Source organism: Triticum urartu, chromosome 7, assembly GCF_003073215.2.
Source record: "Triticum urartu cultivar G1812 chromosome 7, Tu2.1, whole genome shotgun sequence".
In the NCBI taxonomy this organism is placed as follows: Eukaryota; Viridiplantae; Streptophyta; class Magnoliopsida; order Poales; family Poaceae; genus Triticum; species Triticum urartu.
This window is the reverse complement of record NC_053028.1, coordinates 625,707,631-625,734,425: the sequence shown is the minus strand read 5'-3', so window position 1 is coordinate 625,734,425 and position 26,795 is coordinate 625,707,631. Positions and strand designations below refer to the sequence as shown.

Below are 26,795 nucleotides of genomic sequence, written 5' to 3'. Positions count from 1 at the left end.
TTTCTTGTGCAATTTTTGGACAAAAAGAAAATAACGTGTTTACCACAGAGCGGGTTGCAGCAAATGACTATAGGAAAGCTATGTGTCAATGGCCTTGCGCCTAGATCCATGCGAGTATTGGGAACACGTTCACTAGGGTTGATCTCCTAGGAAACGCTTGTCAGATAACATTTTTGAAAATTTTCCACCCAAATTCGTGATATAGGCGTAGGTATTGACCGACCGTGGCAGCTAAATGGGTCTGGGCCGTTTCACTCTCGTGTTCGGTAGGCGCACACTCACGCTTAGGAATTTAGGATCCTCCCTCCCATGCAAGCGTACCTTCCATCGCGCTAAGACTCCCCTGGAGAGAACGTTCGCTTGTTATTCCGGCTCTTCAAAATGAGGGATATCAGATCATCGATAACATGAAAAATACAATATGGAGTGACCCAACTTGCAGTGAGATTTATCCCTTTCTTTTCCTTGATTGCAATTGTTTGTTTGTAGCTTACAAAGCTGACCGCTTAGTTTTCTCCCTTTCTTCTAGATCTAGACATAAATTGTGACGCTGCATCTGGCATCTCGTATGAACACTGCTTAAAAAAAGGAGAACTTTTAGTTGAACTCTGCTTTGTGGGCCCGTTTCGCTCGCGTATTTGGTAGGCGCACCAGCACGCTTACGATTTTAGGATCCTCCCTACCTGACGAGCATATCTTGGGTCGCGCTGAGACTCCCCTGCAGCGAACGTTCGCTCGTTATTTCGGTCCTCCAAAAAGGGGGAAATTAGATCGTGAATAATACCAAAATAAGATATGGAGTGACTTCCAGTGTACTCTCTCCGTTCCTAAATATTTGTCTTTCTAGATATTTCAACAAGTGACTACATACGGAGCAAAATGGATGAATCTACACTCTAAAATATGTCTATATACATCCGTATGTGGTAGTCCATTTGAAATCTCTAAAAAGACAAATATTTAGAAACGGATGGAGTAACATTTATCCCTTTCTTTTCTTGAGCTGTGGACCAGAGCTAGATATAAATTGTGACGCTGCATCTGGCATCTTGTATGAACACAGCTTAAAAAAAGGACAACTTTTAGTTGAACTTTACTTTGCATTTTAGCGTTCGGGCGGCTCGAACCTGGTGGCAGTGGCACCCGCGACACGCCAGCACACATAGTACAAAATCCACGCCCGACACCCGTATCCTCTCGTCCCTCCGATCCCCCGCCGCGCGCATCCCACTCTCCGCCCGCCCCCTCCCTCCCATAAACAAACCCGGCTCGGCGCTCGCTTGGCACTTGCTTAGCTAGCTACCTACCTTGCTGGCCCCCGTGATCTTTGCCCTCTTGTCCCCGTTCGACGCCTCCGAGGAGGACCGCGCGCGCCGCCGGCCGTCCCGTCCATCTCCGGCGCACGCGAGCGGCGGGCTTCCGGGCGCGCGCCTCGTGACCGGCCGTGAGCTCGCGATCTCCATGCGCGTGTTGCGTCCGCGGCCGCGTGCACGACGATGGGACTCGTGGGCGGCATCCTCGGCTTCGTGCTCGGCCTCCCCCTCGGCCTCGCCGCCGCCTACCTCGTCTACCTCCGCTTCGTCGCGCCCCGCCGCCGTCTCCAGGTGAGTTCCGTCGCCCGGTTCGCTAGCTCCTCCAACCGATCATCGTATCGTTCCGCGACTTGCAACCACGCCACGCGGATCAATCAATCAGTGCACTTCGATCTCCGCGAGCAATCCACTCCCCCACGACGCAGCACCAACGCGAATCGAAATCGGGGGAACTCAGTCGTGGCCGCCGACCGACGCCGTACGTGCGTGCATGCCGGTCGCCGGCCCCCATCCTCCCCATCTCCATCGGATTCGCGTTGATAGGGACGTCGTGATTAGTCTACCACAGTTTCTACTCCGGTGGGATATTGCCAAATCACGTGACGTACGAGTCTCTGGCCAGTTCAGTCGTGCGGTGCTCGACGGTCCATGCCTTAGCCCAGGTGGTTTTCTCTTCTCCTGCTCTGACCAGGCACACGACCCATGCCTTTTTGATGCAACGAACCATTTTCCAGCAGGTTGCTGGCTTGCGTATCCGATTCCCATTTTGCCATACTCCTCGACCTGGCTCTACCTGCGGCTGCTTGCTTGCTTCCCGGCTGATTCGTCATCAATTCTGACCAACTGCCAGCTAGCTAGGCCCTTTATTTTAGTACCATACGATGAACTCCTTTCGCCCCATCTTATAAGAGCGTTTTTGAGGCTAATGCAGTTTCCCCGCAATTTATTTGAAAAGATTAATGCATTTGGATTTTTAGAGATAATGCAGTTTCTTTAGAAAAGATAATGCAGTTGCAATTAATAGTAGTAGTTGCGTATTGCCAAAATGAGCAAGCCAATAAAGAGCCAAGAGTTATTGCGAGCCACACAAACCGAAAATTCCAAAAAATTAGATGACCTATACTAAACTGAAAAGGAGGGTTACCTCAAAAAAAAATACTTAAGGGGGGGGGGGGGGGGGGGGGGGGGGGGAGTGGAGTACGCTCAAAATGAGATAGAGGGGAAATTTGAACTGGGAACTTGCCAGGATAAAAAGTGGTTCTCAAGAAAAAGCTGAATTGATTACTTTATTAAAAAAGATAGTACTACTCCCTCCGTCCCAAAATTCTTGTCTTAGATTTGTCTAAGTACGAATGTATCAAGTCACATTTTAGTATTAGATACACCCGTATCTAGACAAATCTAAGACAAAATTTTTGGGACGGAGGGAGTAGGAAAGAATCAGATACACCATGTGAAGTTAAGAAAAGTCATAACCAAAAGGTTTTACAGTGACGTTATGTTACAGAAGTTGATAAGATTCCCAACAACTATACTCGTTTGCACAGATTAATCTGTATTGAGCATTGCCTTCGTTCCAAAAAGCTTGTCTTAAATTTATCTACATATAAATGTATCTAACACTAAAACATGTCTAGATACATCTGTATATAGACAAATCTAAGACAAACTTTTTGGGGCGTAAGGAGTATTCACCTGCGCATTTGTCGGGCTGGGCTTTCTTAGTACGGGCTTTAAAAATACCGGCCCTAAAATCACAACTTAGGCCTTGTCTGAAGTAAATACTAGAGGTTATTTCCCTATTTAATAATATTTTAAATATTCTTAGGGTTTATATTACTACTGCTATATTTCAATTAGGATCGGTTTTTGGGCATTTTGGGCACTCTTGGGCTTTTGGGCCAGTTTGTCAGGCTTATTTGGAGCCCCAGTGTCTGGCCCTACAGCCGGCTTTGGGTTTGGGGTGTGAGGCCGGGTTGCCCATGGCCAGTTTAAGTATCAAGCAATATAATAATTTGACGACTTGCCTTTCTAAAGTCAAAAGGAGTTGACGACAACTAGAGCTAATTCTCCAAAACAAAACAAAACTAATGTAAAGAATATATGTTGGGAATAAGTACAAATTTTCCCCCTTTTTGAAGAAAAAGAGATCATTCATGAATTATGAAAAACACATGATGACTTCTTTTAGTTATGTGGATTCTTTACATATGATTTTTTTTCATATTTTTCCAAAACTAAAAAATGTAATGAAACTTGAAATGAAATCGACATAATTCATCACTCCCGCAAGAAATAAGCATCACATTGTTATAGTGGGCCCAGCTTGTCATTTAGAGTTTCGGGGGAGAGCTGCTTCGGTAATTGGTAGTAGCGCTCGCTGCAGGGAGGCGGCTGACCGGCACGCGCCCCATCATTTCCTCCGATTCCCCGCGCGCGCGTGCGCGCGCATCCCACTGGCCGCCCGCTCTGCCCCCATAAAAAACGCGGGAAACGCCGCTCGCTTGGCGCCGTTCGACGCCTCCGAGGAGGAGCCTCCCGGCGGCCCATCGCCGACGGGCTCGGCCGGCGCCAGCTCGTGACCTCCATGCGGGCGCGTGGACGGCGATGGGGCTCGTGGGCGGCATCCTCGGCTTCGGCCTCGGCCTCCCCCTCGGCCTCGCCGCCGCCTGCCTCGTCTACCTCCGCTTCCTCGCGCCTCGCCGCCGTCCCCAGGTGACCACCCCCTTCTCTCTCCTGCGTAGTGCACTTTCCGTGGTTCCGTCGCCGGATTAACCAATCAGTAAGTTCCGTCTCCGGAGTTAACCGGTCAGGGATACGGCCGGCGTCCAGTACTCTAGTCTAGTTTCGGTTCGTGCGCCGTGCCGTGCTCAAAGAGCCCCGTGGCTTCACCGAGGTGCTTCCGCTTGCCCTGACCAGGCACGTCGTCGTCCCTTTTTGTTGGTTGGTTGGCAAACGTACAATTCCCCAGCTCGATCCGGGCATAGCTTGCCGCCCGCTCGCTTGCGTATCCGGTTCCGACTTTGCCGTATTCTCTAGCGGCCAGGTAGACAGACAGGCCCCTTTATCCGACGGCGATGGGACTAGCTGTTGCTCTGCAAGTTTTGGCTAGGGTGTCGAGTTCCGGCACGGTGGACGACGGCGACCTGACACCGATTTAGACGACCCGAGAACAAATGTGACCAGTCTGTGCACGTCGGCGCGAAATCCCCGCAGGGCCTTTGTTGTTTATAAGAGGAGCGATTGCTTTCGGTGCCAAATGATCAGATATTGCTGCAGATGGCTACTCATAATCGATCGGCGTGATATGAAACGGCTTCGATTGGTGCCGTGTTGCTTCTCTCTTGCTAGGGACCATATATAGGGATTGGATTCGCCACAGAAATCCAGCCTACTTTGTTGAAACCTTTTTCGCTGGGAGGAATAATTGCTTGCTTCGTTAGAGAAGGAAAGAAAGAATCAAATCCACAGCGTTAAGTAAAAGCAAAGTCAGAGGTCATAGCTAGCCACCTGTTTTACACTGACTCGATCTATGTTACTGAAGGTAGTAATAAAATTTGTAACGACCAATGCACTTTGCCACCAATTGCAGTTGGAGCAGTATACCAACTTGACACTCCAGCGTCCGCAGCCATTTTGGGTTAAAATGAGCCCGGCCCAAAAGCACATACTCCCTCCGTCCGCGAATAAATGTACGTCTAGCTTTTGTTTATGTCAAAGTTTTAAAATTTTGACCAACTTTATAGAAAATAATAGTAACATATATGACATCAAATTGATATATTATCAAAGTACATTTCAAAATGAATCTAGTGATACTAATTTGGTGCCATAAATGCTTTTACTTTTTCCTAGAAAGGTGGTCAAAGTATTAAAACTTTGACTTAAGACAAAAACTATATGTACACTTATTCATGGACGGAGGGAGTATACTTTACACCCACCATGTTTTGACTTCTGAGACAAGTGCATTCATGTTGCACCCGAAATGTATATCAAAATCCACGCCGTTAAGTAAAACAAAACATAGGTCATAGCCACCGTTTCTTTACACTGACTCTATGTTATTGAAGGTGATAAATTTCGTAATGACTGTTGCACTTTTGCCACCAATAGGAGCACTATACGAACTTGACACTCCAGAGTACACGACCATTTTGGGTCAAAAATGAGTCCGGGCCAAAAGCCCATGTACTTTACACCCATCAAGTTCTGACTTTTGGGACAAGTTCATGATTTTTCTTTCAATATAAATTTGTGTTTACTTCTCAATAATAGTTTTTTTTGGTGTTACAGTTTGCTAATACAAACTTAGAAGCGTTGTCTGAAATCCGGCACAACCAACAAACGGTGCTACTTCTAGAACTCTATTTCGATTATGCTTAATGTATCACGAAACTTAGCGTAGATTTAGTACACCCAAACAAAAGTAATGTTCGAAATGACTCCTTCCAGTAACTATTGTAAGATATTTTGAATATTTTAATATGGACTACATACGGACTGAAATGAGTGAACAAATACACTGAAACGCATCTATACACATTTGTATCGAAAAAAAAACATTTTATAACAGTGTACACAGAGGGAGTATCGTCTTTCATAAAATTTGGAAACTCTCTTTTTATTGGCCATTTCTTTTTCGAGGATACTATTGGGCCATTTCACCTCTGAGCGGTTTTCGCGTCCGCGGTTTTTTCGGCCATGGTTTTGATGACGTGGACAGTAGTGGATTGACATGTCACCCGTATTTGCCACCTCACCTCCTCTCATTCCTCAACCCCACCTCTCTCTCCCCAAGCCCCATCCCCTCCGCCGTGGCTTCCGCACCTCCGACGATCATCTTCTCCAGCACGCCACGAGCAGCAATGTAAGGAAACACAAGGCCCACCAACCACCGATTCCCTGAACACGCAAAGCCCACTACTTCCCTCTGAGTCCTGAGCGCGATGCTCCAACCTAAACGGCTCCGCTGCGCTCCACCCATACTCCAATCGTCGTCCATGCCAATGATGGCATCTACAAGACCGGCGCATCCAAGACCCCGGCGCACGCAGCCTCGGTCGCGCCGGCATCGGCATTACGGCATAGGTTGCCAGCAACTCGTGGCTCCGGTGGAGCTTGGTGGGCGCGACGACGGGAAAGCGATTTTAGTGCCCTTCTTTTGTCTTGGTACGCGATTTGAGATTCCCTTTCTTGTTACGTTCCAGTGGATCTAGGGTATTTTCCATCATACTATTGCTGAATGAAATTCTGTTGAGTATGACAGCATCGACCCTAAAGGCCCCGACACGCTCAAAGTAATTAAAAAAACATGATGCCAAAGTAATTTGTGTGATTGGCTGCATATGGCAGATGTTCCAGTTATTAGCAGTTCATGTGAAATGGAATTACATATATGTTTTACACCAAATCGACAGCCCAGTTTCACAATGAAACTATGCGAATTGAGACCGTTCTTCTAGTTAACGACAGTGTATCGGTGTCGGTCAACAGTTTCTCTTATAGTCAGACTATGCAAGATGATCAGCATTTATATTCTAATCTGTTTTTTCATGATTGACTTTTGCAGGATCCTGTCATTAGACCTCTACGAGATTTAGATCATGAGACATTACAGACGATGGTACAGGACATTCCGTTATGGGTGAAATATCCAGACTATGAACGGGTTGGTAGTCGGTACACTACTGTGTCATCTATTTATCCTTTGTTGTTTCAGATTTATATTTGTTGTAGTTCAACCTCTGTTTTATGTCAAAAGTACTGCAAGTGGTTAACTCATCCATTTTACTTTTTTTTTTGCAGATTGATTGGATGAACAAGTTTATTTGTGATATGTGGCCTTTCCTTGATAAGGTTTTTCTAACTAATGTTTGAGAGTGTTATTCATTGCTACATCGATTTGTGTGATGTATGAATTTTGGTTACAAACATGCAGCCTAATAGTTCTCCTCTGTTTATCACAGGCAATATGCAAAATAATAAGAGGTGTAGCAAAGCCAATATGTGATCAGTATGTTGGAAAATATGGCATTGAATCAATTGAATTTGGAAACTTAACACTTGGCGCTCTTCCACCTACACTCCAAGGTCTGTAATTTCTTTTAAACCACTTAATATTCTGAATTTCTGATGCAATCTTTTCAGTGGGGACAACAAGATTAGCTCCTCAAATGATGCCTGTCGTCACTAAACAAAAATGCAATTTCTTTTCATTCTTATAAACCTCAACTAAATGATACAAACTGATTAAATTAGTACGCCAATTCAAATCCGTAATGTACGCTCATTCTTCACCAGTCTCATTTTAGTGATGTGATTGAACCTACCAACCTTCATTTAATCATAATACTCAAGAAATTGACGTCTAAAACTATTTTAAGGAGGTGTTTTGTTAAGAAATTGACGTCTAAAACCAATTGTTCCTACAATTTGAATTGGGATATGCATTTCATACTTCTGTTGTTATATATTTTATTTAAGCCGTGCATTAAAGGATTGTTTTACTTCAGTTCCAACCTTTTGTATTCCCAAAGGCTTCTGATCGTCACTTAGATTTAAGATGCTTGGTCTGATGATCTCCCTTTACATTTCCTTGTTTGAACAAACAGGAATTAAAGTTTATGAAATGCGAGAAAAAGAACTGGTAATCGAACCTGTGATTCGGTGGGGTAGCATAGCAAATGTAACTGTGGATGTGAAGGTGCATTCTTTCAAATTGTCCGCACAGGTTAGTTTTGTCCCTCGCTGCATTATACAGACAACATGTTTAGATACTTTTCATTATGCAAGATCTCTGACTTGATCATATTGCTATTTTCAGCTTTTGGATTTGCACGTAATGCTGACACCACGTGTGACTCTGAAGCCACTTGTGCCAAGCTTTCCCTGCTTTGCCAGCTTGTGTGTATCACTAATGGAGAAGGTATAAATCTGTTTCTTTGCTGTGCAGATGTGCACATGCCTTCTATCATGTTTGCAAGCAGCAATCAACTAGGTTCCTAAAAGCTTCACTGAAAAACTGACTTAACTGCTGTATGAAGCCGCACGTTGACTTTGGATTGAAATTACTGGGTGGAGATGTCATGGCAATTCCTGGCTTGTATCGGTTTATCCAGGTACTTGCTATTCTATCCTTTACATAATTTTACTGGGTGGACATTGAATTAAAAGTTCCTGAATAATTTCATAATCACTACCTCATTACTGTTGGTATATATAGTCGGGGCCTTTTGGACTTACTTAGTTACCTATATTATTTCTATCTCGCAGGAGCAAATATCAAAGCAAATTGCAATCATGTATCATTGGCCTAAGGTTATAGAAGTTCCCATTTTAGATGGAGCAAGGTGATATTCTCTAATGATATCTGAACAAGTATCTACCGTCGTTCAAATTATGATATATATATCAAGTTGAATATCCCTCTGCTGATATAAAGTTAACAGTGTCTGACGTTAAAAATAGACTAAGTTGCATATCGATTTCGTCCTTCCATATGATGACATGAAGATAAATATGAATTCAAGCCCCTTGATTATCTTCAGTTATATTGATATATGAGTCATTATATTCCAAACACATTATTCTTAAAACCTATATATACCCCACATATTTGGAAATAACATTAAATCTGGAGGGGTGAAATTTTAGTATCGAAACCTTCAATAGTGATCCTTGGGTTTGGCATAAACAGATATGCATTTGCTTTTATTCAAGAAAGAAACGGTGGGGTAGCTAAACGATAGGTTGTTTTGTTTGGTGAAAGGTAGTTATATTGCTGAAGTGCTATATATACACTTTCTTACCGTTGAAACAAACATTATTCTTGGCTATGACTTTCTCCGGTTCAATGTATGTGAGCATCAATTATTGATACGAATGAATCATGCTGCAGTGGTGCTACAAAGAAACCAGTGGGAGTATTGAATGTCAAGGTAATTCGTGCCATGAATCTTCCCAAGATGGACTTGCTTGGGAAATCTGATCCCTATGTCAAGCTTCGGCTGAGTGGCGAGAGACTGCCCTCGAAGAAAACCTCTGTTAAGATGAGCAACCTGAATCCTGAATGGAACGAACATTTCAGGCTCGTAGTCAAGGATCCTGAGACGCAAGTCCTTGAGCTCCAGATGTTTGATTGGGAAAAGGTTTAGCATGCTGTATGCAACTTAATTACCTTCTGTCCTTTTAAAAGTATTTCTTAAACCCTCACACTATAGTGCTGAAGACAGGTTTTCTTGTTGTTTCGAAAAAATCCATTTGCTATGTTTTTTCTGCTTTGTAAATTTGCCAGAGATGTCAGATACTAACCAGTTCTCCTGTTCTGATTGTGCAGGTCAAAATGCATGATAAAATGGGTGTGCAAGTAATTCCCCTCCGCTTGCTTACCCCTTACGAGAGCAAGCTGTTCACACTAGATCTTCTCAGAAGCATGAACCCAAATGATCAGCAAAACAAGAAGAATAGAGGAAAGCTTGTCGTGGAACTGACATTTGATCCTTTCAGAGAGGAAAACAGCACGAGTCCTCTAATTTCAGATGTTGAAGGCAATATCAGTCTGAAAAGGGACGTCCCGGACGGTGGTGGGGTGCTGTTAGTTTCGGTCGAAAACGCAGAAGATGTCGAAGGGAAGCGTCACACTAATCCGTATGCCGTGGTTCTTTTTAGGGGCGAAAAGAGGGAAACCAAGGTTAGTTTTAATCCTGCTACCTCCATGAAATTGTTTTATTTTGTTTTTTGAATGACCATTATCAAACCTAGCAAAGCTGCTTCTTAAGTTCAAACCTATCTTATTAGTTCCAGTTTGCAGAAAAAGCTAGTATATGATGAAAAATCACTGTCTTAAAACATCCATTCTGTTTTATGTGTCATACTTGCCATTCTATTGGTTACATGGTTTACCATATCAGTTCCTTCCTGGAGCAACCACTACATACCATTACCACTAGTAGCATTATTACAATGATCAAAACGTATACAGTTCGTAAAGAGAAAATGATAGCTTAATATATTTAGCCAGAGTAGAGTAATATACCATTATGTAGAGCTGAATGGAAGCAGCATGGTACTTCGGACAGACACTGCATGTTAACTTGCAGAAACAGAATCTGCGACTGTACTTAGAGAGGGAAGGTTGCCAGATTTCTTAGCCAGGTCTCTGTGTAGCACCATTAATTGACAGGTGCTGGGCTGCTGAGTATTGACGGTTGTGAATCGATGCACTCGCAAGTTGCAGATAACCCTACAAATATGTTAACCATGGATTCTCAAAAGAAAAAAAAATGTTAACTATGTCTGAGTTCAGAAGTAGTAGCGTTCAGACTGCAGAGCGGGCTGCAGAATAAGTTCACTGTATCCTGTCCATGGAGTCGCCAAGTGCTGGTGGTTAACTGAGAAAATGCGCCACATTGCTAATGATGACCTGTCTACGAAAACAACTGTGCATAAAAATTTCAGAGGAAACGGGTACTGGATTAAAACAGACACACTGAATGCAGCAGTCTGTTTTAATCTAGGAAGTGCCTCCTCTGAATATAAACTTGCAGTCCATGTACCAAAACCCACAGCACAGTCGCAGATTCTATGGCCGGCTGCCCATTCAAGGATGTTACGTGGCTTGCTTGCAGGTGATCAGGAAGGCTCGAGATCCGAGGTGGAATGAGGAGTTCCAGTTCGTGGTGGACGAGGCCCCCATGGACGAGAAGATCCACATCGAGATCAGAAGCAGACGCGGCAGGCTCCTCCCGTTCCGCACCCAGGTTTGCTGCTCCCACTTTTTCTTTCCTAACAGTTTGTCTTTGCCGGTCATCGTTCCCTCCGAGTCTCTGACGCCGGTGGAGCTTCTCTGTGTGTGTTGTTTTGGTTTGCAGGAGTCGTTGGGGCATGTGAACATAAACCTGGTGGACGTGGTGAACAACGGGCGGATCAACGAGAAGTACCGCCTCATCAACTCCAGGAACGGCAAGCTGCAGCTCGAGATCAAGTGGAACACCGTCTGAACCTCCACTTCCCATACATACATAGCTTAGCCATATACCCTCTTACCCTAGAGATGAGGCGACAGTCCCTGTGCACCCTGAGAGGTGTTGGTTGTTGTAGCTTTCTGTCCATGTATGTATTTTCCGTCGGCAATTTTGGCGTGCGGTGTGTGTATAACATTAGTGAGCAGGCCTGGTGTGTTTATGTGCATAGTACTGTGTGTATCCTGTGAATTAGTATCTTTCTTTTGAGGATGGTATTATCCTGTGAACTGGTATCCTGTGCACCCTGAGGCCGCCTCTGTTCCATTGTCCGGGTCGCATCCTTTTGTCACGCGGCATCTCCTGAAGTTTGGCTTGTCTGCTTGGGTCTTTGCGCGGAGAAAGAACCGGTAGAAAATAGAAATAACTAAGCGAGCTGATCTTTTAAAAAGATGGCTGGGTCGCTATCCAGTCTGATCTCATGATTGCAACAGACCAATGGGCAGGAGGACAATCTAATCTCATGATTGCAACAGGCCAATGGGCAGGAGGACGAGGAAGGGGGAGAGAACCCTACAACCCTAATCAAAGCTGGTGATTCAATGCCAGGCAACCGACGCAGACAGAAGATGTGAACTCCTCAGGAGGAGCTGAACAGAATGTAGGGGGGGGGGGATGTATCTTCCCCAGGCGCGGTGGTGGTTAACCATGGTAATCAACTTTCTAACAAGCGCCTTTCAGTCGAGAATGCTGCGAGCCCAACAACAGATTTGTCGGCTGGAAAGTCAAGTGATGCCCTTGCGTCGGTGACCGGAGGGGAACAGCTTTCGGTGCCTCCTCTCCCACCAGTATATGTGTCCCCTAGGAAAGAGTACAAGCGGCCGAAGAAGGGGGGAAGGAAGATGCTTCAGATGCTGCGGGGTTACTAAAGATCGGGGAGGAAAACATGAATGAGAAAACAACGAGCGCATCATCGGCGGGCTCCCCCGAGGAGTGCCGCCGGGCATAATAAGTATCTTGAGCTGGAACTGTCGCGGCGCAGCAAAGCTGCGACAGTTAGAGAACTTCGCGACATCGCGAACAATTTTGCCCCACCCTTTTTTGTATTGTTGAGACTCAGATTGATAGATCAAGGGTAGAAAATCTAGCTGGAAGTATTGATTATGACAATGGATATGCTGATAGTAGTCAAGGTAGAAGTGGAGGACTAGGGCTGTTTTGGAATAATACAATAAAAATTGAGATTATTGGCTTTTTTGTGTACCATATAGATTGCTCTGTAGAGGAACCAGGTTGTGATCCGTGGAGGTTGACACTTTTTTATGGAGAGGCGCAGACTCACATGTGGTATAAATCCTGGGACATTTTGAAGGGAATCAGTAACCTGAGTGACCTCCCGTGGGTCTGTATCGGGTACTTTAACGAAGTGCTACGTCCAGATGAGCAGCAGGATATAGGTGAGAGAAGCAATGCTCAGATCCAGGGGTTCCGAGATGCTATTGATGTGTGCATGCTAATGGACATAGGCTATCAAGGCCACTTCTGGACATTTGAAAAGAAGGTTACAGGGGGAAGCTATACCCGGGTCCGATTAGATCGATCTCTGGCTTCTGCAGAATGGAGTGAAAGGTTTCCAAATGCACATGTAAAACACTTAACAGCAGCGACTTCAGATCACTGCCCTATCCTGTTGGAGTTTCAAGGGAGAGAGGCACCGAAACACAAGAAGGAGTTTAAGTATGAGCTAATGTGGGAAACTCATGAGGCGTGGAGAGATACAATCGTGTCTAGCTGGGCAGGAGGAGACCTGGTGGAGTTTATGGCAGAATTAAGAGCGAAGCTGAAACCGGTATCAGTGCAGCTAGGCTCCTGGAATAAAAATACATCCGGATCAGTACGGAAGGAAATTAAAAGCTTAAAACTGGAGCTAGACCGCTTGCGCAGTGATCTGTCTAGAATAGCGCCGTCACATATTGAACTGAAGATCAATGAGAAATTGATTGAGTTATATCACAGGGAGGAAATTATGTGGAGGCAACGCTCGAGGTTGGAGTGGCTCTCGGCGGGAGACAGAAATACGCGTTTTTTTTGAAGGAAATATGCCCTAGAGGCAATAATAAAGTTGTTATTTATATTTCCTTATATCATGATAAATGTTTATTATTTATGCTAGAATTGTATTAACCGGAAACTTAGTACATGTGTGAATACATAGACAAACATAGTGTCACTAGTATGCCTCTACCTGACTAGCTCGTTGATCAAAGATGGTCAAGTTTCCTAGCCATGGACAAAGAGTTGTCATTTGATAAATGAGATCACATCATTAGAGAATGATGTGATTGACTTGACCCATCCGTTAGCTTAGCACTTTGATCGTTTAGTTTACTGCTATTGCTTTCTCCATAACTTATACATGTTTCTATGACTATGAGATTATGCAACTCCTGAATACCGGAGGAACACTTAGTGTGCTATCAAATGTCACAACGTAATTGGGTGACTATAAAGATACTCTACAGGTGTCTCCAATGGTGTTTGTTGAGTTGGCATAGATCGAGATTAGGATTTGTCACTCCGTGTATCGGAGAGATATCTCTGAGCCCTCTCGGTAATGCACATCACTATAAGCCTTGCAAGCAATGTGACTAATGATTTAGTTATGGGATGTTGCATTACGAAACGAGTAAAGAGACTTGACGGTAACGAGATCGAACTAGGTATTGAGATACCGACGATCTAATCTCGGGCAAGTAACATACCGATGACAAAGGGAACAACATATGTTGTTATGCGGTTTGACTGATAAAGATCTTCGTAGAATATGTAGGAACCAATATGAGCATCCATGTTCCGCTATTGGTTATTGACCGGAGATGAGTCTCGGTCATGTCTACATAGTTCTCGAACCCGTAGGGTCCGCACGCTTAATGTTCGGTGACGATCGGTATTATGAGTTTATGTGTTTTGATGTACCGAAGGTTGTTCGGTGTCTCAGATGTAATCACGGGCATGACGAGGAGTCTCAAAATGGTCAAGACATAAAGATTGATATATTGGAAGCCTATGTTTGGACATTGGAATGGTTCCGGGTGAGTTCGGGAATATACTGGAGTACCGGGAGGTTACCGGAACCCCCCGGGAAGTATATGGGCCTTATTGGGCCATAGTGGGAGAGAGGAGAAGGAAGCCTGGGAGGGGGCGCCCCCCCAAGCCCAATCCGAATTGGGTGGGCCCCCCCCTTTCCTTTCCCCCTCTCTCCCCTTCCTTCCTCTCCTAATCCAACTAGGGAAGGGGGGGGGGGATCCTACTCCCGGTGGGAGTAGGACTCCCTTGGGCGCGCCATAGAGGGCCGGTGATACGTCTCCAACGTATCTATAATTTTTGATTGTTCCATGCTATATTATATCCTGTTTTGGACATTATTGGGCTTTATTATACACTTTTATATTGTTTTTGAGACTAACCTATTAACTGGAGGCCCAGCCCAGAATTGCTGTTTTTGCCTATTTTAGAGTTTCGCAGAAAAAGAATATCAAACCGAGTCCAAACGGAATGAAACCTTCGGGAAAGTGATTTTTGGTACGAACATGATCCAGAGGACTTGGACCCTACGTCAAGAAAGCAACCAGGAGGGCACGAGGTAGGGGGGCGCGCCTACCCCCCAGGCGCGCCCTCCACCCTCGTGGGGCCCACGTTGCTCCACTGACGTACTTCTTCCTCCTATATATACCTACGTACCCCCAAACTACCAGATACGGAGCCAAAACCCTAATTCCACCGCTATAACTTTCTGTACCCGTGAGATCCCAGCTTGGGGCCTTTTCCGGAGCTCCGTCGGAGGGGGCATCGATCACAGAGGGCTTCTACATCAACACCATAGCCTCTCCGATGAAGTGTGAGTAGTTTACTTCAGATCTCGGGTCCATAGTTATTAGCTAGATGGCTTCTTCTCTCTTTTTGGATCTCAATACAAAATTCTCCCCCTCTCTTGTGGAGATCTATTCGATGTAATCTTCTTTTGCGGTGTGTTTGTTGAGACCGATGAATTGTGGGCTTATGATCAAGTTTATCTATGAACAATATTTGAATCTTCTCTGAATTATTTTATGTATGATTGGTTATCTTTGCAAGTCTCTTCGAATTATCAGTTTGGTTTGGCCTACTAGATTGATCTTTCTTGCAATGGGAGAAGTGCTTAGCTTTGGGTTCATCTTGCGATGTCCTTTCCCAGTGACAGTAGGGGCAGCAAGGCACGTATTGTATTGTTGCCATCGAGGTTAACAAGATGGTGATATTGCATGAGTTTATCCCTCTACATCATGTCATCTTACTTAAAGCGTTACTCTGTTCTTTTGAACTTAATATTCTAGATGCATGCTGGATAGCGGTCGATGTGTGGAGTAATAGTAGTAGATGCAGGCAGGAGTCGGTCTACTTGTCTCGGACGTGATGCCTATATACATGATCATACCTAGATATTCTCATAACTATGCTCTATTCCGTCAATTGCTCAACAGTAATTTGTTTACCCACCGTAATACTTATGCTCTCGAGAGAAGCCACTAGTGAAACCTATGGCCCCCGGGTCTATTTTCCATCATATTAATCTTCCATCAACAAGCTATTTCCTTTTCCGTTTATTTTGCTTTCTTTACTTTGCATCTTTATCATAAAAATACCAAAAATATTATCTTATCATATCTATCAGATCTCACTTTCATAAGTGACTATGAAGGGATTGGCAACCCCTTTATTGCGTTGGTTGTGAGGATTTTATTTGTTTTTGTAGGTGCGAGGGACTCGTGCGTGGCCTCCTACTGGATTGATACCTTGGTTCTCAAAAACTGAGGGAAATACTTATGCTACTTTGCTGCATCACCCTTTCCTCTTCAAGGGAAAACCAACGCAGTGCTCAAGAGGTAGCAGCCGGCTCCTCCCCCTCCTCCACTCCTTTATATACGGGGGAGGGGGGGCACCCCATAGACACACAAGTTGACAATTGTCTTAGCCCTGTGCGGTGCCCCCCTTCACCATAATCCACCTCGGTCATATCGTTGCAGTGCTTAGGCGAAGCCCTGTTCCGTTAGCTTCATCGTCACTATCATCACGCCGTCGTGCTAACGAAACTTTCCCTCGACACTCAGCTGGATCTAGAGTTCGCGGGACATCTTCGAGTTGAACGTGTGCAGATCGCGGAGGTGCCGTACCTTTGGTGCTAGGATCGGTCAGATCGTGAAGATGTTCGACTACATCAACCGCGTTATCATAATGCTTCCGCTTACGGGCTACGAGGGTATGTAGACAACACTCTCCCCTCTCGTTGTTATGCATCACCTAGATGGATCTTGCGTGTGCATAGGTTTTTTTTTGAAATTACTGCATTCCCCAACAATGGCATCCGAGCCAGGTCTATGCGTAGATGTTATATGCACGAGTAGAACACAAAGGAGTTGTGGGCATGGGTATATACATATTGCTTGCCGTCACTAGTTGATTCTTGATTCAGCTGTATTGTTGGATGAAGCGGCTCAGACCGACATTACGCGTACGCTTACGCGAGACTGGTTCTATCGACGTGCTTCTCACACAGGTGGCTAGTGGGTGTCTATTTCTCCAACTTTAGTTGAATCGGATTCAATGAACATGGTTCTTTCTGAAGATCAAAAAGCAATCACTATACCGCATTGTGGTTTTGATGCGTAGGTAAGAATGGTTCTTGCTCAGCCCGTAGCAGCCATGTAAAACTTGCAACAACAAAGTAGAGGACGTCTAACTTGTTTTTGCAGGGCATATTGTGATGTGATATGGTGAAGACGCGATGAGATATAAATTGTTGTATGAGATGATCATGTTTTGTTAAAGTTATCGGCAACTGGCAGGAGCCTTATGGTTGTTTCTTTATTGCATAAGATGCAAGCGCCATATAATTGCTTTACTTTATCGCTATGCGATAGCAGTAGTTGCAAAAGCAATAGATGGCGAGACGACCATGTGACGACACGTTGATAAAGATCGAGATGATGGAGATCATGGTGTCAAGCCAGTGACGATGGTGATCATGACGGTGCTTTAGATATGCAGATCAAAGGCACAAGATGATGATGGCCATATCATATCACTTATATTTGATTGCATGTGATGTTTATCCTTTATGCATCTTATTTTGCTTAGTTCGACGGTAGCATTATAAGATGATCTCTCACTAAATTTCAAGGTACAAGTGTTCTCCCTGAGTATGCACCATTGCAACAGTTCTTCGTGCTGAGACACCACGTGATGATCAGGTGTGATAAGCTCTACGTTCACATACAACGGGTGCAAGCCAGTTTTGCACATGCAGAATACTCGGGTTAAACTTGACGAGCCTAGCATATGCAGATATAGCCTCGGAACACTGAGACCGAAAGGTCGAGCGTGAATCGTATAGTAGATATGATCAACATAGTGTTGTTCACCACTGAAAACTACTCCATCTCACGTGATGATCGAACATGGTTTAGTTGATATGGATCACGTGATCACTTAGATGATTAGAGGGATGTCTATATAAGTGGGAGTTCTTAAGTAATATGATTAATTAAACTTAAATTTATCATGAACTTAGTCCTGATAGTATTTGCGTATCTATGGTGTAGATCAATTGCTCACGTATAGCTTCCCCGTTTTATTTATGATATGTTCCTAGAGAAAACTATGTTGAAAGATGATAGTAGCAATGATGCGGATTGGATCTGTGATTTAAGGATTATCCTCGTTGCTGCACAAAAGAATTATGTCCTTGATGCACCGCTAGGTGACATAACTATTGCAGGAGCAAATGCAGACATTATGAACGTTTGACAAAGCTCGGTATGATGACTACTTAATAGTTTAGTGCACCATGCTTTACGGCTTAGAACCGGGACTTCAAAAATGTTTTTGAATGCCACAGAGCATATAAGATGTTCTAAGAGTTGAAATTGGTATTTCATACTCATGCCCGTGTCGAGAGGTAGGAGACCTCTGACAGTACTTTGCCTACAAGATGGAGGAGAATAGATCAACCAGTGAGCATGTGCTCAGATTGTATGGGTACTACAATTACTTGAATCAAGTGGGAGTTAATCTTCCAGATAAGATAGTAATTGACAAAGTTCTCTAATCACTATCACCAAGTTACTAGAACTTAGTGATGAACTATGATATGCAAGGGATGACGAAAGTAATTCCCAAGCTCTTCACGATGCTGAAATCGGCGAAGGTAGAAATCAAGAAATAGCATCAAGTGTTGATGGTTAACATGACCACTAGTTTCAAGAAAAGGGCAAAGGGAAACAAAGAGGAACTTCAAAGAAGAATAGCAAGCAAGTTGCTGCTCCCATGAAGAAGCCTAAAGCTGGACCCAAGCCTGGAACTGAGTGCTTCTACTCCAAAGGAAATGGTCACTGGAAGTGGAACTGCCTTAGATACTTGGCGGATAAGAAGGATGGCAAAGTGAACAAAAGTATATTCGATATACATGTTATTGATGTGTACTTTACTAGTGTTTATAGCAAACCCTCAGTATTTGATACTGGTTCAGTTGCTAAGAGTAGTAACTCGAAAAGGGAGTTACAAAATAAACAGAGACTAGTTAAGGGCGAGGTGATGATGTGAGTTGGAAGTGATTCCAAGGTTGATAAGATCACCATCGCGCACTCCCTTTACCTTCGGGATTAGTGTTGAACCTAAAATAAATGTTATTTGGTGTTTGCGTTGAGCATATGATTGGATCATGTTTATGTTCGAAATATGCCCTAGAGGCAATAATAAATTAGTTATTATTATATCATATTTCATTGTTCATGATAATCGTTTATTATCCATGCTAGAATTGTATTGATAGGAAACTCAGATACATGTGTGGATACATAGACAACACCATGTCCCTAGTAAGCCTCTAGTTGACTAGCTCGTTGATCAATAGATGGTTGCGGTTTCCTGACCATGGACATTGGATGTCATTGATAACGGGATCACATCATTAGGAGAATGATGTGATGGACAAGACCCAATCCTAAGCATAGCACAAGATCGTGTAGTTCGTTTGCTAAAGCTTTTCTAATGTCAAGTATCATTTCCTTAGACCATGAGATTGTGCAACTCCCGGATACCGTAGGAGTGCTTTGGGTGAGCCAAACATCACAACATAATTGGGTGGCTATAAAGGTACACTACAGGTATCTCCGAAAGTGTCTGTTGGGTTGGCATGAATCGAGACTGGGATTTGTCACTCCGTGTAAACGGAGAGGTATCTCTGGGCCCACTCGGTAGGACATCATCATAATGTGCACAATGTGACCAAGGAGTTGATCACGGGATGATGTGTTACGGAACGAGTAAAGAGACTTGCCGGTAACGAGATTGAACAAGGTATCAGGATACCGACGATCGAATCTCGGGCAAGTATCGTACCGCTAGACAAAGGGAATTGTATACGGGATTGATTAAATCCTTGACATCGTGGTTCATCCGATGAGATCATTGTGGAGCATGTGGGAGCCAACATGGGTATCCATATCCCGTTGTTGGTTATTGACCGGAGAGTCTTCTCAGTCATGTCTGCATGTCTCCCGAACCCGTAGGGTCTACACACTTAAGGTTCGGTGACGCTAGGGTTGTTAGGAAGACTTGTATGTGATTACCGAATGTTGTTCGGAGTCCCGAATGAGATCCCGGACGTCACGAGGAGTTCCGGAATGGTCCAGAGGTGAAAATTTATATGTAGGAAGTTGTCATACGGTCACCGGAAAGGTTCGGGGGCATATCGGTATTGTACCGGGGCCACCGGGAGGGGCCACCTCTCTCGGAGGGCCTAATGGGCTGTAGAGGAAAGGGAACTAGCCCTACATGGGCTGGCCGCATCCCCCCCTTGGGCCCATGCGCCTAGGGTTGGGGGGGAAACCCTAAAGGGGGCGCCCCCCTTGCTTGGGGGGCAAGCCCCCCTCCCCTTGGCCGCCGCCCCCTCTAGATCTCATCTAGAGGGGGCCGGCCCCATTCCTCCTTCCCCTATAAATAGAGGGTCAAGGGGAGGGCTGCAGATGACATCCCTGGCGCAGCCCCTCCCCTCCCCAACACTTCTCCTCCTCCGCAAGAGCTTGGCGAAGCCTTGCCGGAGTACTGTAGCTCCACCACCACCACGCCGTCGTGCTGCTATTGGAGCCCTCTTCCTCAACCTCTCCCTCCTCCTTGTTGGATCAAGGCGCGGGAGACGTCTCCGTTCCGTACGTGTGTTGAACGCGGAGGTGCCGTCGGTTCGGCACTAGGATCATCGGTGATTTGGATCACGATGAGTACGACTGCATCAACCCCGTTCACTTGAACGCTTCCGCTTAGCGATCTACAAGGGTATGTAGATGCACTCTCCTTCCCCTCGTTGCTAGATTACTCCATAGATTGATCTTGGTGATGCGTAGAAAATTTTAAATTTCTGCTACGATCCCCAACAGTGGCATCATGAGCCAAGTCTATGCATAGTTACTATGCACGAGTAGAACACAAAGCAGTTGTGGGCGTCAATATTGTCAATTATCTTGCCGTCACTAGTCTTATCTTGATTCGGCGGCATTGTGGGATGAAGCGACCCGGACCAACCTTACACGTACGCTTATGTGAGACCGGTTCCACCGACTGACATGCACTAGTTGCATAAGGTGGCTGGCGGGTGTCTGTCTCTCCCACTTTAGTCGGATCGGATTCGATGAACATGGTCCTTATGAAGGGTAAATAGAAATTGGCAATTCACGTTGTGGTTTTGGCGTAGGTAAGAAATGTTCTTGCTAGAAACCTATAGCAGCCACGTAAAAACTTGCAACAACAATTAGAGGACGTCTAACTTGTTTTTGCAGCAAGTGTTTTGTGATGTGATATGGCCAAAGGATGTGATGAATGATATATATGATGTATGAGATGATCATGTTCTTGTAATAGGAATCACGACTTGCATGTCGATGAGTATGACAACCGGCAGGAGCCATAGGAGTTGTCTTTATTTATTTATGACCTGCGTGTCAACATAAACGTCATGTAATTACTTTACTTTATTGCTAAAGCGTTAGCCATAGTAGTAGAAGTAATAGATGACGAGACAACTTCAAGAAGACACGATGATGGAGATCATGATGATGGAGATCATGGTGTCTTGCCGGTGACAACGATGATCATGGAGCCCCGAAGATGGAGATCAAAAGGAGCAAATGATATTGGCCATATCATGTCACTATTTGACTGCATGTGATGTTTATCATGTTTTACATCTTATTTGCTTAGAACGACGGTAGCTTAAATAAGATGATCCCTCGCAATAATTTCAAGAAAGTGTTCCCCCTAACTGTGCACCATTGCGAAGGTTCGTTGTTTCGAAGCACCACGTGATGATCGGGTGTGATAGATTCTAACGTTCGAATACAACTTGTGTAAGCCAGATTTACACACGCAATACACTTAGGTTGACTTGACGAGCCTAGCATGTACAGACATGGCCTCAGAACACAGAAGACCGAAAGGTCGAGCATGAGTCGTATAGAAGATACGATCAACATGAAGATGTTCGCCGATGTTGTCTAGTCCGTCTCATGTGATGATCGGACACGGCCTAGTTAACTCGGATCATGTTATACTTAGATGACTGGAGGGATGTCGATCTGAGTGGGAGTTCATTAAATAATTTGATTAGGCGAACTCAATTATCATGAACATAGTCTAAATTGTCTTCGCAAATATGTTGTAGATAAATAGCTCACGCTGTAGCTCCCTGTTTCAATACGTTCCTAGAGAAAGATCAAGTTGAAAGACATTGTAAGCAATGATGCGGACTAGGTCCATAGTCCGAGGAGTGTCCTCACTGCTACACAGAAGGCTTACGTCTTTGATGCACCGCTCGATGTGAAAACCCCTACAACGTCGTCTGTGGATGTTATGAACACCTAACAGACACGTCCTGATGACTACTTGATAGTTTAGTGCACCATACTTTACGGCTTAGAATCGGGATTCCAATGACGTTTTGAACGGCATGAGACATATGAGATGTTCCAAGAGCTGAAATTGGGATTTCAGGCTCATGCCCGTGTTGAGAGGTGTGAGACCTCTGACAAGTTCTTTTGCCAACAAGATGGAGGAGAATAGCTCAGCTAGTGAGCATGTGCTCAGAATGTCTGGGTGCTACAATCACTTAAATCAAGTGGGAGTTAAACTTCCAGATAAGATAGTGATTGATAGAGTTCTCTAGCCACTATCACTAAGCTACTAGATCTTTGTGATGAACTATGACATGCAAGGGATGGAGTTGATCCCGGAGCTGTTCGTGGTGCTTAAGGCCGCAAAAGGTAGAAATCAAGAAGGAGCATCAAGTGTTGATGGTTTAACAAGACCACTGGTTTCAAGAAGGGCAAGGTCTAGAAGGGAAACTTCATGGATGGCAAACCAGTTGCCGCTCCAGTGAAGGAACCCAAGGTTGAACCCAAACCCGAGACTAAGTGCTTCTATTGTAAAGGGAACGGTCACTGGTAGCGGGATTACCCCAAATGCATGGTAGATAAGAAGGCTGGCAACTTCAACAAAAATTTATACGTGTCATTAATGTGTACCTCACTAGTACTCCTGGTAGCACCTGGGTATTGGATACCGATTCAGTTACTATTATTGGTGACTTGAAGCAAAAGCTACGGACTAAACGGAGACTGGCTGAGGGCGAGGTGACGATGTGTGTTGGAAGTGTTTCCAAAGTTGATGAGATCACCATCGCACGCTCCATCTGCCTTCGGGATTAGTATTGAACCTAGATAAATGTTATCAGGTGTCTACGTTGAGCATCAATATGATTAGATCATGTTCATTGCAATACAATCATTCATTTAAATTAGAGAATAATGGTTATTCTGTTTACATGAATGATACCTTTCATGGTCATGCACCCTATGTGAATGGTTCATTGAATCTTGGTCATGGTAATACACATGTTCACGCCAAAAGATGTAGAGTTAATAATGATAGTACCACTTTCTTGTGGCACTGCTGCTTAAGTCATATTGGCGTAAGATGCATGAAGAAACTCCGTGTCGATGGATGTTTGGAGTCACTTGATTTTGAATCGCTTGACACATGCGAGCCATGCCTCATAGGCAGGATGACTAAGACCCCGTTTTCAGGTACAATGAAATGGGCAAGTGACTTATTGGAAATCATACATGCTGATGCGTGTGATCCAATTGAAGCGTGCGGTGGATATAGCTATTTTCTCATCTTCACTGACGATTTGAGTATATATAGGTATATTTACTTAATGAAGCACAAGTCTGAAACGTTTGAAAAGTTCAAGCGATTTCAGAGTGAAGTTAAGAATCATCATAACAAAAGATCATGTTCCTACGATCTGATCAAAAGGGGATTTTCTGAGTTATGAGTTTGGCAATCACTTAAGACATTGTGGAATTGTTTCACAGTTGAAGCCACTTGGAACACCACAGGGTAATGGTGTGTCCGGACGTCGTAATCGAACCTTATGAGATATGGTGCGATCTATGATGTCTCTTACCGATCTACCGTTTTCATTTTGAGGTTATGCGTTAGAGACAGCTGCATTCACTTTAGATAGGACACCATCTAAGTCCGTTGAGACGACATCGTATGAACATTGGTTTGGCAAGAAACCAAAGTTGTCGTTTCTTAATGTTTGCGGCTGCGATGCTTAAGGCTTCAGCCAGAGAAGCTCGAACCCAAAGCGGACAAACACATCTCCATAGGATACCCAAAGGTAACAGTTGGGTATACCTTCTATCTCAGATCCGAGGACAAATTGTTTGTCGCTAAGAACGGGTCCTTTCTCGAGAAGGAGTTTCTCTCGAAAGAATTGAGTGGGAGGAAGATAGAACTTGATGAGGTTGTCGAACCTTTATTTCAACCAGAGAATGATGCAACACAGAAAGATGTTTTCTGTGGCACCTACGTCTGTTGAATAGGAAGTTAATGATAGTGATCATGAATCTTCAGATCAAGTTGCTATCGAACCTCATAGGTCGACAAGGATATGCACTACTCCTAAGTGGTACGGTAATCCTGTCTTAGATATCATGTTGTTAGACAACAATGAACCTACGAGCTATGGAGAAGCGATGGTGGGCCCGTATTCCGACAAATGGTTCGAAGCCATGAAATCCGAGATAGGATCCATATATCAGAACAAAGTATGGACTTTGGTGGACTTGCCCGATGATCGGCAAGCCATTGAGATAAATGGATCTTTAAGAAAAAGACGGACGTGGGCGGTAATGTTACCGTCTATGAAGCTCGACTTGTGGGAAAGAGTCTTTTCACAAGTTCAAGGAGTTGACTACGATGAGAATTTCTCACTCGTAGCGATGCTTAAGTCCGTCGGAATCATGTTAGCATTAGCTGTATTTTTCGATTATGAAATCTTACAGATGGATGTCAAAACAAGTTTTCTTACCAGTTTTCATAAGAAAAGTTGTATGTGATACAATAAAAGGTTTTGTCGATCCTAAGGATGCTAAAAGGTATGCTGGCTGCAGCAATCCTTCTATGGACTAGAGCAAGCATCTCGGAATCGGAATATATGTTTTGATGGAGTGATCAAAGCTTTTAGGTTTATACAATGTTTGCTAGAAACTTGTATTTACAAGAAAGTGAGTGGGAGCACTACAACATTTCTGATAAGTATATGTGGATGACATATTGTTGATTCAAAATGATGTAGAATTTCTGGAAAGCATAAACGGTTGTTTGAAGAGTGATTTTCAAAGGAAGACCTGGACAAAGCTGCTTACATATTGGGCATCAAGATCTATAGAGATAGATCAAGACGCCTGATGGTGCTTTCAAAGAACGAACACCTTGACATGTTTTTGAAGGAGTTCAAAATAGATCGGTCAAAGAAGGGGTTCTTACCTGAGTTGTAAGGTGTGAAGTTGAGTAAGACCCAAAGCTTGACCACGACAGAAGAAAGAGGAAGGACGAAAGGTCGTCCCCTATGCTCTTTTCATAGGCTCTATACGGTATGCCATGCTGAGTACCACACCTGATGTGTGCCTTGCCACATGTCTGGCGAGAGGGTACAAAGGTGATCTAGGAGGGGATCACCAGATAGCGGTCAAAATTATCCTTAGAGGAATAAGGAAATTTTTCTCGGTTACGGAGATGATAAAGAGTTCGACGTAAAGAGTTACGTCGATGCAAGCTTAACACCTATCCGGATAGCTCTAAGTAGAGATACCGGATACGTATAATGGAGCAACAATTTGGAATAGCTCCAAGTGGAACGTGGTAGCAGCATCTACGATATATAGTTTTGCGAAATACATAGGGATCTGAATATGGCAAGACCCATTGACTACAGCCTCTCTCACAAGCATAACATGATCAAACCCAGAACTCTTTGAGTGTTTATCACATAGTGATGTGAACTAGATCATTGAGTCTAGTAGACTCTTGGATGTTGGTCACATGGAGATGTGACCTGTGAGTCACATGGCGATGTGAACTAGATTATTGACTCTAGTGCAAGTGGGAGACTGTTGGAAATATGCCCTAGAGGCAATAATAAATTAGTTATTATTATATCATATTTCATTGTTCATGATAATCTTTTATTATCCATGCTAGAATTGTATTGATAGGAAACTCAGATACATGTGTGGATACATAGACAACACCATGTCCCTAGTAAGCCTCTAGTTGACTAGCTCGTTGATCAATAGGTGGTTGCGGTTTCCTGACCATGGACATTGGATGTCGTTGATAACGGGATCACATCATTAGGAGAATGATGTGATGGACAAGACCCAATCCTAAGCATAGCACAAGATCGTGTAGTTCGTTTGCTAAAGCTTTTCTAATGTCAAGTATCATTTCCTTAGACCATGAGATTGTGCAACTCCCGGATACCGTAGGAGTGCTTTGGGTGTGCCAAACGTCACAACGTAATTGGGTGACTATAAAGGTACACTACAGGTATCTCCGAAAGTGTCTGTTGGGTTGGCGCGAATCGAGACTGGGATTTGTCACTCCGTGTAAACGGAGAGGTATCTCTGGGCCCACTCGATAGGACATCATCATAATGTGCACAATGTGACCAAGGAGTTGATCACGGGATGATGTGTTACGGAACGAGTAAAGAGACTTGCCGGTAACGAGATTGAACAAGGTATCGGTATACGGATGATCGAATCTCGGGTAAGTATCGTACCGCTAGACAAAGGGAATTGTATACGGGATTGATTAAATCCTTGACATCGTGGTTCATCCGATGAGATCATCGTGGAGCATGTGGGAGCCAACATGGGTATCCAAATCCCGCTGTTGGTTATTGACCGGAGAGTCATCTCAGTCATGTCTGCATGTCTCCCGAACCCGTAGGGTCTACACACTTAAGGTTCGGTGATGCTAGGGTTGTTAGGAAGACTTGTATGTGATTACCGAATGTTGTTCGGAGTCCCGGATGAGATCCCGGACGTCACGAGGAGTTTCGGAATGGTCCAGAGGT

At 44.3% G+C, this 26,795-nt stretch overlaps 1 protein-coding gene across 3 annotated transcripts; it reads left to right on the top strand.

Moving 5' to 3' along the window:
• Positions 1–1,225: 1,225 nt before the first annotated feature.
• On the top strand, positions 1,226–11,565 carry LOC125524981 (synaptotagmin-3-like). 3 transcript variants are annotated; one of them, XM_048690006.1, is made up of 12 exons: positions 1,226–1,604; positions 6,886–6,984; positions 7,122–7,172; positions 7,283–7,406; positions 7,928–8,046; positions 8,140–8,241; positions 8,360–8,434; positions 8,589–8,665; positions 9,214–9,463; positions 9,652–10,005; positions 10,943–11,074; positions 11,186–11,565. In XM_048690006.1, the coding sequence occupies exons 1-12, from the start codon at positions 1,497–1,499 to the stop codon at positions 11,312–11,314; spliced, it is 1,620 nt and encodes a 539-aa protein (XP_048545963.1). In that variant the 5' UTR covers positions 1,226–1,496; the 3' UTR covers positions 11,315–11,565. The 3 variants fall into 3 exon arrangements, with proteins under 3 accessions (XP_048545963.1, XP_048545964.1, XP_048545965.1); XM_048690007.1 differs by lacking the exon at positions 1,226–1,604 and adding an exon at positions 3,630–4,028; XM_048690008.1 differs by lacking the exon at positions 1,226–1,604 and adding an exon at positions 6,154–6,485.
• The last annotated feature ends 15,230 nt before the right edge of the window (positions 11,566–26,795 follow it).